Genomic DNA, 15,668 nt, shown 5'->3' on the forward strand with positions numbered 1-15,668 from the left:
TCTGTGCTTTCCCTCGGTCAAAACAGACATGACGGTGGGCTACTGCGGTTTCCTTCGCAATAAGCCATTCATGCTTTAAATTTTATGTGAAGCAGCTGCTGTATGCTCATCATCGTGTATTTAGTAACTCAACATGTCCTGAATTAATCTGAAATCATTATCCGCCAACCAACCTACAATGCGCTTACAGAATCACCACCGTTAGCAAACTCCTTTAACAACTAATCAACAAGCCACCACCGTCCTGATCATTGAAGCATAGCCGATTAGCCAATCGAGAGTCGCGATTTCGTGATTACTAGTATTATTGCCGTTCTATGGTCGCTGGCACGCCCACTTGTCTGTAGTTGCTTTCAAACGCTCTGCGACAAATCTTAACGACTTTCCTGTGAGCTTATACCAGGCTCATTGCTGTTTTTTTTTTTAATCAATAATCTATAGAATGAGACATTGATACCCAACATTTCGAGATTTTCCAAATTTTGGACTACTCTAGTGTAGAGGGCTGTATCATATCCACCTTGAAATTGACCGATGACTAGCTGTAACTATCACAATACGCAGGCAAATTTATGCTTCAGAACATGTTAACCGGGTGTGCAATATCGTAGAAAGGACTGGGCACAATGAATCGAGTACTCGAATCTGAATCGAGTGTTAATTTTATCGATTCCAGTCGAGTAGTAAAAGCCAATTTTTCGAGTACTGAGATTATACGCTTCTCACAAGGGAAAGTTAATTTATCAACGGGAATTATAGTTTCGACACTATTTTTCACTGTTGAAGCCTTGACACCTTGATTGGCGGTATCGTAGCATACGAAACATATGGCGCAAAGCTACTAAGGTTACTGTACGTAGCACATCTCCTAAGTCACGATTACCCCACTACATTGTCACCAAGTGAAATGAAATCAGTATGGGAGAAAAAATACCGAAATTTTTTTTATGAGATGAATAACTGGCATATATGTCTTGTGGTAGCATAAACGGTACATATTCGAACTTTGACGTATTACATTTTGTTATGACATCATTATGAGTGATACTCGATTACTCGACTCGACTCGAAGCATATAACATGATTCAGAATCGAATCACTTAGGTACTCGATTTTGCCCCGCCCTAATCGTACATATCAGCTGTGCGTAGCTTGTAAGTTACAATCCTTTTGTGATATCAAAAGCAAATGTTTCTCCTCATCATTTAGACCAATGGTTCTTAACCTTCTTTCCACCAGTGCCCCTTTTAAAAGCTTGTATGGGTCTGGCGCCCCCTATTTCAAGGACTATAGTAAAAAGTGATGGGTAAGTGGTCAAAGCCCGGTAGGTCTTCACGGTTTGGGACTTTACCAGAGGTGGTCAAAGTAGTCAAGAAAGCTACTCAAGTAAAAGTGGAAGTAGCGACAAAAAATTTACTCAAATACGAGTACAAGTATTTCTTTCATAAGCAACCAATAATTACTTGAAGTAGATGTAGATTTGACGGACTTTATATCTACTCAAGTACGTAAGTAGTTGTGAAAACGATCGTAATTCCTTCGCATGGACTGTCAAAAGCTGCCAATGGAGCTATGCGGAAGGTGTAGAGAGCTTGATTCATATTGATGCATCCCAGGAGGTGTCAATTTTTGACAGAATAAGCAGTCGTCCACATCATGGGATGTGAATGATAGTAGAATTTGATACGGAAATGCCATACTAATCCTTTGTTTACTCGAACACCCCGTTTTAGAGAATATCATGGCATGGCACCCTCCCCCATATTATAAGGCGCCTAGTTCAGTCGAAGAGCAATACGGAGAAGTTGTGTCGGATACGGCTTTAACACTTTGCGCGATTAGTATACGTTAATTAAAATATGGCATATCGTAAAAATGCCATATAGTGCATAGCTTTATTTTCAGAAAATATAAGGCACTACTACACTTGCTTTTATACTTCAACATATATCTTTTCCAGACAAAAGATCTGAAACTATAATTAGAACTCAACGTATAATACTCGTAATTGAAAGAAAAATACAAAGACTACATTTAAAAAGCGGAAAATATATATCATGTCTTATGTCCAGAAAGTTTCAACGGTGGTCTGCTAAAACAAAGTCTAACGTTAGAAAAAGTCAAAGTCCACTTTTTCAAATTAGGACACGTCATGGACTGCTAGTAATAATAGCTAATTTCTATATTGCGAAATTGAGTTTCAAACGTTAAGGGGGGCCATACTTACTGTGATGAAATATTTGATATAGGCGACAATGCGGTGTGAACGGAACCACACAACCCGGATCTAAATTATATGCAGCGATACTTTCGAACATATTTCTCTCTATATATCTACGGTGCGCGAAGCGCAACGAAAATTCTGTGTATTACATGACTTTTATGTAAATTAAATGTTGGTACTACGTGAAAACAGCCCCGAAATTCCTTCGGCTATCTTTCTTATTGGGGGATTAAACTACTTCTACTTGACAAACTGAAAATAGCGAAAAGTAAGTAAGTAGTTCACAAAATATGACGAAGTACAAGTGGAAGTAGCAAAAAAAGATCTACTTGAGTAAGTACCAGAAGTAGAGGAAAACTACTTGAGTACTTCGAAAAAGTATAAGTACTTCGTTAACGACCACCCCTGTGTATCTGTGTATCTGTGTCGGGTACGGGCTCATACCATCTTGTTCGAGCCCGATGTACACATCACAAATTCACCTTTGCGATTGGCAATACGGGGAAGTTAATAGTATTGGGTTTGGTTTTATTGCTTTGTGTGACTAATAGTAAATGAACTGATAATGTGGTAGAGATTTCTGCTCACATTGAATTTAGTACTGCACCCATCTCTTACCTTCAACATGAATGTATTCCAAACAAAGCAACCCATATTATACAACGTGCATGTGTGTTGTGGGTCATAAAACTAAACAGATCATGCTTTATGATACAATGAAGAAATATTCTGACGATATAATTTTGTAGCTCTCCAATACAAGTATATTTTGGCCGGAAATCTTCAAAGCATCTTTAATGTACGAAGGGGTACAGCGGTGGTAGTGCAGTGTCTCTTTGATTTCGACGCGATGTGCGCTTCAGGATACAATATAACTAGCTCGAAACATATTGTGGAAAATACTTTCAAGTTAGAGTGACGAGAGTTTTTTAACGGGAAATAGGCGATCTCAAAGTACGCGCACTTCATTTTACATGAATTATAGTAAAACCACTGTATTCATGGTAACAGAGCATGGATAAATTTCGAGATTTGACAGATTTTGTCGAATGTTAATTTGCAACGAGAACTCGGATATCTAGGACTATTATTCTATTATATAATCATATGGCCCTACTACATCATACTGCTACGCCATTTTTCTTCAGCGCTGCCTGAGCGTTCCCCCCTTTAAAATCCAGGTCGCCCCCTGAGGGGCGCTGGAGACAAGGTTAAGAACCACTGATTTAAACGTTGATAACGGACTCATTGGTTCCTTTTGGAGTAGAACATGATTGAGTTACCATCTGTTCCGCTTGCGATATCTGTCTATGATGATACACGAGGAAACCACCGCGAACGCTCAGAAATATGGAATTGGTACTTTCTGCGAGATGCTTATAAATAGCGCGGTGTACATAATTGACGGGTCGTAGTCAGGAAGTCTCGGAGATTCGAATTTCAGAAGAGCTGCACTAGACGGTGGTCGGGTAACCTCGAGCCCTGATTAGTATTTAGCATTTCAAACACGCTGCATCCTTGTTCCTCCATATTTCAACAGGCTATAGAGGTGGCCAGCCCGCAGACGTAAGGTCGCATGCAGCCGCTAAACAATAATTACGCTGCCCTCAACACATAATTAATCTATAGCGTGTGTGGGTACCGTCAATATGCATTTTAAATGAACGAATTGGTCCCCAAATAATTGAGAGATTTCCAAATTCCAAAATATTTTTCATGCTTGTCGCGATTCAAGGCGACTTGGCTTTTCGTTTTTAATATAATAGTGTAATTTGTGTCCCACCGTACAAATGCGAACCGCAGAGGAGTATGATGCACCCCATAAAGAAATATCAAGTCGGAATCGTGTACACTGTACATATCACGAATGAAGGTTTTTCTGTTACGTTTGGCCGTTTCCAATATACCTAACCTACCTAACTATACCTACAATCCTAATGATAGATCAAAGAAGAACAACAACATGCAACAAGAGGATGAGATGCATCATCATTAATTTTGTGCCCAAAATTTTCGAAGACACCCTCTCCGTCAGCTTTAACGTGTAATCTAATCACGTGGGTTAAGAATGGAAAAAATAAATTACAGCAATATATCAAACAACCAATATTATCGACGAAATAAATTTACAGATTATACTAGAATACGAGTCCAAATAACTTTTCCTAACAGCTATACTCGCAATTGTGGTGCATAGGTAGTAAGCAAGCGGGGTTGTTCTGCTTGCTGCCACAGTTAAAAATTTCATACGCAAGGTATATCTCAAGAAATTAGTGATGGCATATAACAAAACAAGTGCTCTCCGCCGTGCGAAGTTCCCAGTATAGCCAATTAAACGTGAGTATCTGACGTCCAGATGGGCTAAGACGACTCTCCGCCGGAATGCGGCCGTATGCTATATAGGAATCAAAGCACGGCCGTGAATAACAAGGAAGTGGAACACCCGTGCATTAGCCTTGCTATACGGAATCAGTGAGTTATCTGGTGAGGGGTGTACGAGTTTCGAATAAACGTTATAAGGGTGTACAACGACGAAAAAGGTTGAAGAGCACTGTCATATAGCATCATATATACAATATTTGCCAGACAAATAAGTACAGAACAAGAGTCAAAATAGTCGTCTGAAACAGTCTTCCGGTGCTAATTCTATAATCAACTTTTAATATTTAATAGTTGGCCATTAAATTGACGTGTTTACCAGTATAGGCGATCTGATCTCGCCTCACACCGACATGTACAGAGATTGTAAAATGTACTGCTTCGAAACTGCGTTCACTGTAGCATATTCTACTAAATTCTTGGGACTCTTTGCTTAAGTCTTATCCAGAGTTGCAGCTCCAATTACAGCCATTATTAGTAGAGATTCAAAGGAAAATCAATTACATGGAATATGGCGATTATAAATGCCAAATATGAAATTCAATAATGCGAGCTTCTTGGGAAAATTCAATGTTGGACGCAGGGAAATGCTTACGAATTTAACTACGATGCAAAGCAGTTACTTCCTGCATTCTTCCTCATTCAAATACGTAGGCCTGTTCTTATGGAAATCTATTCATGTGGCTCTTCATTGCGTCATGCTCCTATATAACTTTTTAAGTCCTGTAGGGGTTGTAGTTTTGAACACAGCATTCAATATCAGTATCGAGATTCTGGTCGCTGTAGTGTAGCATATATGAGGTTGAGGTGTAAACGAACATGAAGGACTTTACACTAACGTAGTCAAAACACTATGTATAACAACGTATCAAACACATGCAGTGTGCTCTGCACGTAAGCAGACTCAAATCGATAAGTATATCTTGAAAACAGTTTTGATGTATCTCAATATATTCCGTATATGCCAGACGCATCTCGAAAAGAGACAATTCTATGTTGCGTGTTCAAAACCAGGATCGCACAGACTATATGTTGCAGTAACCAGTGCAACTATAGTGATGCTGAAACGGTCATGCACGCCAGCACACACATACATCAACAGACGGATTTACAAACTAACATATTATCTTACATCATGTGCCGTAAATATGTTATAGATTTAACAAGATCTAGACTACGCTACAGTCATGCCCGTACGTAGTACATCACATGCAATTTAACTGAAATTATTTAAAAAATACCAAGTGTAGTATTCGTTATCTGTATATAACGTTTTCAATCATGAGTAGCAGCGTTATACAGGAAAGACTCTTTGCGTTCTGGTTGTGGAATGCGGGAACGTAACGATGTTACGTTAGAGTTCAGTTCAGCAATTAGACATGTGAGATTGCATGTTTACTCATATCATTGCTTATCGATATAGACAGAAAGGAAGAAGTCATATTTCCGTTGTGGGTCCTAACAAAATGATAGCGGCTATCAATTAAAAGCATCGAAAGATTGATAAGGTATAGCTACCGTATTCCAATCCCGCCAAGGGATAAAATCCATAAAAGGGCAGGAGATCAACAAAAAATATGACACATAAATTATTGAGCTTTAGTGTTAGAGGACAACCGAAAGACAGAAAATTGTATTACGTCCCCCGAAGAAACATATTGGCCTATAACCGAAGACGACGATAATGACCCGCTATGCAGTGAATGAATTGACGAAAAGTCGTGTAACGCATATCATTGGACACTGCGTAAATGATACGGAGTTGGGAAAACTAAATACGAAACAGCCAAATACGGCAACACAAGTGATAGAAGGTCTATTATGTTAAAGAGTGGCAATATGTGATTGAACCCAGAAGCCATGGTTGTGTTAACCAATAAGTGGGAACTTCATGATAACCACGGACCACATGAATTGCTTAGTATTTATATTTCAAATTTCGTATTAAGGAATCCAAAGTACACGACAGATGTAATTAGACTTGGGCAACTAGATAATAATTTTAGCTGTATAATGTGACTAATTAGAGCGAAATGTCGCTTATCTAATTTTAATACAATTTGTGAAATGTTTCTTTGCTCCAATTCTAATTCTAATCTAATCTGTTAAATGTGTTTATGCACTTATTTTAATACCAATCTAATATGTAATTTTCCTAAAAATGCTATAGGAGAACTGTATAGTGTGAAACGAGCCAAGCTTGCTGAATAGACATATGCCATTCTCGTTCTTATTAGAATAAACCTCTGATCTGATATAAACTGAATTGATTCAATTTTCAAGTTGTCGCGAATTCACTAATCCTAATTCTAATCTAATCTGGAAAAGGCGAAAGTTTCGTGGTTGCCCAGTTATAGGTGTAATAACGTTATAATTAACGAGATAACTCCTGCGAAAACTATACTGGATGATATTTCCTTGCTGCGACGCATACGATGTAGCCTACAAACTGTAAAGTATACACTATACAGTACATGATGCTTTTCGCAATTTTCATTTCAATGTTTCTATCAGTTCATATATAGCCTTGTAAGCAAGACCGACTCTGCAGCAGAGGTCGAATCAGTAGGTGTACCATGTACATTGGGATCGAACCGGAAGGTTTAAAAGTCGAACACAAAGTCAAACCTAGTCCGGGCTAGCTCGCCTGGCACGTCTGTTGCTCTATGAAGTATGAGTATGAATCATGGCAGGCTTTGATACTTTTACAATGAAGTTGAAACCGGAATCATGCACATGATAAATGATTTTTACCGCAAGGACAGGTAATCAATCACGCATGCAGGAATTAGTTGAGTGTGTGGAACTTTGTCGTCATCAAGTTATATGGCTAAAAATTGATTATAAATCAGCAGTCAAATTCAGTTCGCGGGAGAATTTACACACGCATATTTACGCTATATGCTGTATGCTTTTACGAAGTTGTGTCGCAGGCCACATTAAAATATAGCGGACGGGTTGCGAGTTTCCATTGACCATCAGTTAGTTATATCCGATCAGTGCAGATACTTTGCCTGGAGAAAAGCTGATACAACTATAAGTGATATAGACTGTAGAGTCGATTATCTAACCAAGTATAGAGGCTTACAGCATCCGACTCATGCTATTTCTATATATGCTATAGAACATATATGTATGTAATGTATCATATATGTTGATATTAATTATAACAAAACCTTTTTGCAGTTATTACACCTTATAGGACATCATGGCTGGTTATATGAAAAGTTTACGGAAGAGGATGGCTGATTTCAAAGGAACTATCGTAAATTCTGCGATCGCTGGTGGAACCGTCGCTTTCGAAGAGATACTCAACCACGCGGTGTATTACTGTCCATGCGTGGAGAAATCTGAATTAGGATCTTGTTACTCGACGTCGAGCAGTCAGAATTCGTCGTACCAATGTACTCGAAACCCCAACAGAGTTTACGGACTAGTCTTCATAGCCATACCGGCGGTGGCTTTATTTTTTCTGTCACTCGCCGCCCATCCGAGCCTGTGGAAAATTGTGACGGGAAGACGCGTCAGGGATCGTGCTGTGCGGGCAAGGCGGGACAAAATATGTTTCACTATAGTAGACGTGTGTACAAGATCTATGATAGCGCCTGTTGTATGGGTATGCTACTCGCTGTTGGATGGAAAATACTACGCGTGTTCTGTCACGCCGCTACCGTATCATTTCGATGGGAAAACATACAAATCGTGTCAGAATGTAAGTATATGCATATAGAATTTTGTTGCCGATAATAAAGACATGGAGTCATCTTCGATAAAACCCAAGTAAAGGAAAAGTGGATGGTGCAGTTTTTCGTCTTCGCTAAACTGCAAATTTGTTTCGCTTAGTAAGAAACGATAAATATATATTCACACAAAATGCTGAAGTGTATATGTAAAACAACACAAATCTTTGCAATTGCAAAATTATTTTACGTTTAGAGTAAGCAGATATATTTATTTATCTGTGGAGGGACTATAATCAACACTAATTATTATGATTGCGTGGAAAATGATTTCAAAACATATTCTACAACATGCCTTTTGTTCAAATCAGGATTTTAAAAATTGATTTTCGTGTATTTCTTATGCAAACCACCTTTAAATCAGTATCCAAGCATATGACATGTGATTCATTATAATTTATTTAATAAAAGAAGAGCTATAACAGATGAGCTTTCTTACCAGTTGAATTTGTTTCATTTTTATTCCTTAGCTGCCGAGTTGTAGCACGGCCCACTCCTAGGCTTTTATAAGACAGCGCTTAAGCGGATGATATGGCGAGGAGGAGCCTAGATAAACCTCCAACACTTAAGTAGGAATTCTGGAGTCGACCTCGGTCGGACTCGAACCCGCAACCTATTGATGTTGCAGCTGTGGATTATACCACTACGCTATCTCGCCACTGCCTACAATAGATAGCGTAATAGTGAAGCGTCCGGCTTCTTGATCGGTAGGTCGTGGGTTCGATCCCCGGCCGGGTCAGACCAAAGACCTGATTAGTAGCACTGGTATCCTTGACTTCCCTGCTTGGCGCTCATGCATTACTGGGGTAGCATGGAGGGGTGGTGCATGACTTAGAAAGCCGTAAAAGGCTATATCTGCACTTACTTGTCCAGCGGCATAGACACATCATGCACTCATGGTATGCATATGCACAGATCGTGTGTATGTGTATCATGAGTCAGTGTATATGCCGCAAAAAAACCATCAAGGACAAAAATAAACTACGTCCTTTTTTAAGTCCTTTCCTTGCCAATATCGCGCGTATGCTTTTTGTCTCATTGGTTGTCGATGAGACAATGCCCTTGATATTGTCGACAGCCATAAGGGGGAGATTTTACGTTAATATTTCTAAATATGTTGGGTCTTTTTTAAATTTGAAATTACAACTAAATAGATGCCACATTAAAGTTTAAATGGTGTTTTAAATCAAGTGTTTTGATAGAGATATAATTTTAAACTCGACCATAAAGTCAGTTCTGCAATATATTTATTGTATTTCTTTATAAAAGAAAACAGTGAGTTATATACGATTATATTCACAAAATGGCAGGAGTAAATGTTATGGCAAAGCGGGTCTGCCAATATCTCATTCGTTCGTCACACGATATCAGTTATTAAATATACCATCTAAAAATAGTACAAGCGTTCTCTTCGCCTCGATTATTTGAAATTTAATGCCGGTGACGTCATATTTTGTGATTGAATTGTTGATATGCAATGTTCCTTCCAATTCTCTACTACACTTTAGTACCAATCACCCCTGACGAGTGTCAGCCGAAAATATTCGGGTTTCTTCCAATATGAATATATTATTTAGTCGTATATTGAAGGTTTGTACCTTCAAGAAGCTCTACCGCGACCGGACAATATAAATATAAAATCGTGCTTTGTATTCTTTGAATTATAGGTCGCTCGTGCCGCACAACTTCTGTACTCTGACGCGTACCGGGACAACAGCAGTTATTCGCAAAGAGCGGGATGGATTGTGCTTGGCTGCAGCGCATTCGTGGCTTTTATCGGATACACATTATCACGGTATTTCTATCCTATGACGTACTACCATGCGAAATACTACGACCTGTATCGAATGCACGAAGAAAATGAGTTTGACGACGAAATGAACAAAAAGGTAGAAACTCATTTTGTAATCCGTCAAAGCTAAACAATTGTGTATGTATTAAACATTAGCTTGAACTTAGTGGTGTCCTTAAAAGTTCGAGCAGGCTAGGTGAGATTTGATATTGTATCCGCACCAGAGTTGGATCAATTACAATAATTCAGTTCAATTACAATTACAATTACTCCCTTGCATGTTTCAATTACATTACAATTACAATTACTCAATGCTAAAAATATCGAATTACAATAATAATTACAATTACTGTTGAACATGTATTTAATTACAATTACAATTACAATTACAATTACTGTTAAACATGTAATTGATTCGGTAGAGAGGTGTTCTTTGACAACCGTAGCGACGTAATTAGCAACAATCTCAAGCTATTCAGTATTCATGTTTCATTCATGATACGTAGAATACCCTTCAATTAAAAAATACTCGGACGTATTCGAACTATTCCTAATCATGAGTACTGAAAACTACAAACACAGAAAAATGTTTCAAGCGACCGTTAACAACCAAAAGTTTGAGCGACTAACAGCGACTAAGCTACAGGACAGTCAATGAAATGTAATCAAACGATTAGGCTACTCAGAGCTGAGTGAGGATAATGAAATGTAATTGGTAAGGCGTCGGCGATAAGGATGATAACGATAACATTTGTAAAATTAAAATAAATGCAAAAGAAAAGAACCTCCTGATAACTACAAAATACAACATTTTGGTTCTCATTTACATTTTCACTTGCTCGGAAACTGTTAGATTGCATTTGATGAACATTAGGGTGCGAAAATATCTGGCCCCTAGTAAATCTGGCCAAGATTGCAGGTAAGATTAGGATAACATCTCAACAAATGCGTGATCAAGTTTGATGAAGCCTTGATTGGAAACTTGAATTTATTTTTGCAATTTTTGCAGCAAGCCTCAGTAAAATAAAAAGAAATAAAATAAAATAAAACTCTGACCGTGGTGTAGGAAATGGTTCAGCACAGGTTTCAGAAGAGTTTATTTGCTGTTCATTCATTTTTGATATTGAGATTTAGTTCAGCCCACTGGTTCTCTAAACTTTTTTAGACACGCCCCCATTTATGACAGAATGTTAGCAATCCTTACAGATAGTTTGATGGTATGGAAGGTTATGACTGTTGATGAGAGAATTCTCCAATATGAAATTCGGACTATACACAGAGCAATAACTACGAAATGGAGGTGAATCGCGCCAAGCGCGGAAGAAATTTCAGCCCCCCCCCCCCAGTTTGAAAACCACTGGTTTAGCCTATTGTAATTCACAAAGTTTTCTGTTGCTACTGAAGTATGGGAAACAGTTTAGCATGACTGAAATATCTAGTTATAACGCGGCACGTATAGAACACCGATGTAAATAGGCTAATTATTACAGGTGGCGACTGTGTACTAAGGCCTTAAGGCCTTGCGGCCCCTCGTCGTAATCCTGGTCAGTACCGGATTTTCACTGGTGTGACGAATAAATGATTGATTGATTGATTATTTTATGTTGTGATTGTCAGGTTTCCATAAAAATGTAATTGAAATTTTAATTAGGCAAAATTTTTATCAAATTACAATTACAATTACACAAAATAGAAATGCTTCAATTACAATTACAATTACATGAAAAAATGTAATTAAATACATTCAGCTCAATTACAAATTACAATTGATCCAACTCTGATCCGCACGGAACTGATTTGCAGGACATAGAATAACGATGTTTGCCCAAGAGTTCAAATATTCATTGTTTTCTACTATCTGTGCGCGTACACCAATCCTAGACTTTGTGAACCAAGCCTTGGCCTTGGGCCGAAATGCCCCCCCGCCGTCCCCTCTAAACCCCTATAGCAGCGGTTCTGAACCGGGGGGTCCGCGAAGCATTTTCAGAGGGTCCGCGAAACCTCCGAATTTGCAAAATGGTTTATAACCACGAGATAGTTTCGCTTCATAACTGTTCGCTTCATAACTGCATAAATCCCATATATCACGTAAACAGAATGGCCGTCTGAGATGAAATATTCTACTCTGCAAAATCATTTTAATTTCCAAATTGACAATAGCCTGCTAATACAAACATTCTGCTCTTTAGAGATGTTTTGTCAGGGGTTTGATAAATTTTGTTTGCAAAAATCCATTTTCTCCTGTGATATGCATAACCTTTATTCCAGAATAACAATAGGACGAGCTGCTAGATAGAAATGACCATGGTGGACGTTATATGTTCACTAAAAATCTGTTTCTCAATTTTTATGTCTTATATCAGTGGTTCTGAAACTGAGAGGGTGGGCATGAAAGCATCTAAAGGGGGCGCGTAGATGCCGTCAACTGAGTATTTTTTCGCGCTCCGCGCGATTTCCTTCCCATTCAGAGTTATTGCTTTGTGTATAGTCCGAATTTCATATTTGACAGTTCTCTCATCAACAGTCATAACCTTCCATGTCATCAAACCATCCGTTGGGATTGCTAGCAGTCTGGTTGCATTTTGTGATATGACGATAAGGGGAAGCGCAAAATTTTTCACCGTCATAAAGGGGAACGTGTCCAAAAAAGTTTGAGAAGCACTGTATTTTATGTTGCGACATGGCCATGGTTGCGATCATACCCACAGGTGTCGTAGGAAGCGGTGCGCGTTATTATTACATTCACCACCACCTATCTTTGTGGAAATGGATTTCGGCACTCGTCCATATCAAATAGACGGCGCGTATTTTCCGAACACGACCGCGTATTTCAAGAAATTTAGCAGCAGAATTCGCCGTAAAATAATAAAAGTCTTCCCAATTTCCACAGTAGGCTATGATGTTATTTTCAAGAATGGTCATTCCGTTGCTGTTCATCACTAGCCTGCAGACGATATTTCCACAGGACAGAGGACGGTTGCACGATATTACAGCTAAATTTGAAGAAAAGCTTTGGGGGTCCACGGGTGTCTGTGACGCTCCAGAAGGGGTGCGCGAAGACAAAAAGGTTGAGAACCACTGCCCTATAGTATTAGCCAGACTTGTCAATTAGATTATTCAAGTAGTCTAAATAGACTTATTCAATCAAAACACTAGGGATGGTGTGAACCTCTGAAAGGTTCAGGTTCGTGTGAACGCGAACCTTTTTGAAAGGTTCTGTGTGAACACGAACGGGAACCTCGTGACGTCACGTGACGTCATATTGCTAATTCCAACCCTTTCTTTCAATGAAGTGATAGCCTAATATACCCTATATTAATGTACACGATACCTATAGCGCAGATAATGCCCACATAATGCCACAATGCTGAAGTACATACCGGCGTATTAAACGTCGCTAAATGTATCAACCGCGGTAATTAAAGGATATAATAATTGCATAAAATCAATACATTCCGTCGCTTTGCCAACAATTTCGACGAGGACTTACCAAGGAATATAAGCTTACGCCTTAACGGTCTTAGCCAGACCAGACAATGTGTTTGGAGTCTGAGTATTGCTACATTGATATTGAGCAGAGTGTACAACGGGTTTCTATACTCGCTACCGATACCACAAACAACAAGTTATGCAGCAGTAGCACGCACCTTAATCGCACGGATTTGGTTTTAATGATACAGTAAAGATATGAAGTCAAAATTAACCCAGTACGACCGTTCGATTTTTTACATCAGAAGACGATATCAATGTCATTGATTGGTTGACTAAGCATCATTCGCTGACTACGTATATCGATTGCGGGTCAGGCTCACTGCAGAGGGAGTCACTAAATATTCACAAACGGAAAGCTGGATATTCCGAGAAAATTATTGCAACAAAGCAAGTAAAACTTTTAAGGTTGTCGAGGTGCATGGTGCATGCTCGTTTAGTGTTGATTTTTTATGCTACCAGCACCATGCATGGAGTGGCCCGCAGTTGAAATGCAATAAATTTGAGCCAAAGATCTTATAATGGAGTGAAAATTACAATTTACCAAAAGGTTCACAGTGCAGAACCTACCAAGGTTCTGTTGTGAACGCGAACATCTAAATTTCCGAGGTTCACACGCCGAACGCGAACGTGAACCTCACGTTCACACCATCCCTACAAAACACCACCGGAGAACTTGCAAAACGAGCCAAGCGTTTTTATGCTTATGGAGAATGAATTCTGATATGATATGAACAGAACTCGATTTTGTTGCATGTCATTCTAATTCTGATTTTAATTCAATTTCTGATTCTTTGCGTATTCAGTAATTCTAGTTCTGATCGAATTTGTAAAAAAAAATTGTAGTTATAATTCTAATTCTAATAATCTGACTTGGAGAGCTCGAAATTCTCTAGCAAACCAATTCTTTTCGTAGCCATGAGTATATTGTTGCATATTCGCCAATGCAATGTGGATCTCTCATCTCTCATGTTTCATCAGGCACAACAGCACGCTGAAGACAACGTCAAAAAGTTCATGGAAAAGCATCGCGCGAAAAAGCTTTGGGATCGCATATCCACCATTTTCAGATTTCACAGAAACTGCGACCAAAGGGCTTTGTATTCTTACCTTCACGAGTTCATTTTGGACGAGGAAAGAAATGAATCGCCTGTGATTGGCAACGGAGTGGACACCGTCGCAACTGAAGCGACTGAATCCAACATTACGGAGACGAAAATATTGGACACCGTCGCAGCTGAAGCGACAGAACCCAACGTTACGGAGACGAAAATGTGACGATTGACATCGCATCGCGTTTGTCTTTTTCATAGGCGCTAAATTGCTGAGAGTGCCGGGCCCCTGGATGTGTTCAGATATCGCAAATATCTTCGTGGATATCGCCCGAGCATAGGATATATCAGTGCCGTGGTTGCAATCAGTCACAAGGTTCCGAGTCACAAGTCAATCATACTTTCATAGTTTATATTCGAATCAAGTCGAGTCATTTGCAAATCACCACTGAGTCAAGTCTGAGTCCAAGTCGGGGTGCAAAAGGTCGAATCCGAGTCCTAGCGTTATTACTAGGGAAAGTTTTTGCAACTTTTTTTTACAGCTACCGGCCGATTCCTATACTTAGAAGTTATGTAGAGTATGGTGTTTAAAGCTGTTCGGAGGATTCTTATATTGCAACTTTCTGCTACTTTTCTTCGTTCTTTTCATCCAACTTTTTGTAACTTTTTCGATTTTTCATGAAACTGTTTGCAACTTTTTTTGATTTTTCATGCAGATTTTTGCAATTATTTTTCGATTTTTTATGCAACTAACTTTTTACTGGAAATAATTGACACTATATGTAAATAGATCGCTCGATCATTTTACTGTTGCTTAAATTTGAGGTCCTTTCTGACTGGACGACATTCAGGCTAGACCGCCAAAAATTATAGTTTCACTGGGTCGTCGTTTTCAGGCTATTGATTGATTGATTTTGTTGCCAACACCGAGTTTTGCTACAATGCCTGGGATACGGATCGATTCGAGTATCTCATACCCTAATAATTCCAAG

The 15,668-nt window shown here is 38.9% G+C and overlaps 2 protein-coding genes across 2 annotated transcripts in view; both read left to right on the plus strand.

Annotated features, from left to right (window-relative positions):
• The window catches only part of LOC145440455 (calcium homeostasis modulator protein 6-like), a 38,164-nt gene extending 22,922 nt beyond the window's left edge, over positions 1 to 15,242 (plus strand). Inside the window, exon 4 of the transcript XR_013915544.1 lies at positions 15,018 to 15,242. The gene's annotated coding sequence lies outside the window, so the exon portion shown is untranslated. The remainder of the gene's footprint in view (positions 1 to 15,017) is intronic.
• LOC145440456 (calcium homeostasis modulator protein 6-like) lies at positions 6,168 to 15,018 on the plus strand. The gene is made up of 3 exons (XM_080318066.1): positions 6,168 to 8,315; positions 10,011 to 10,232; positions 14,606 to 15,018. Exons 1-3 carry the CDS (start codon positions 7,812 to 7,814, stop codon positions 14,900 to 14,902), a joined length of 1,023 nt encoding a protein of 340 aa, XP_080174192.1. The 5' UTR covers positions 6,168 to 7,811; the 3' UTR covers positions 14,903 to 15,018.
• Positions 15,243 to 15,668: the final 426 nt, after the last annotated feature.

Source organism: Botryllus schlosseri, chromosome 6 (assembly GCF_051294905.1).
Source record: "Botryllus schlosseri isolate E-star chromosome 6, Bs_hap1, whole genome shotgun sequence".
Lineage (NCBI taxonomy): Eukaryota > Metazoa > Chordata > Ascidiacea > Stolidobranchia > Styelidae > Botryllus > Botryllus schlosseri.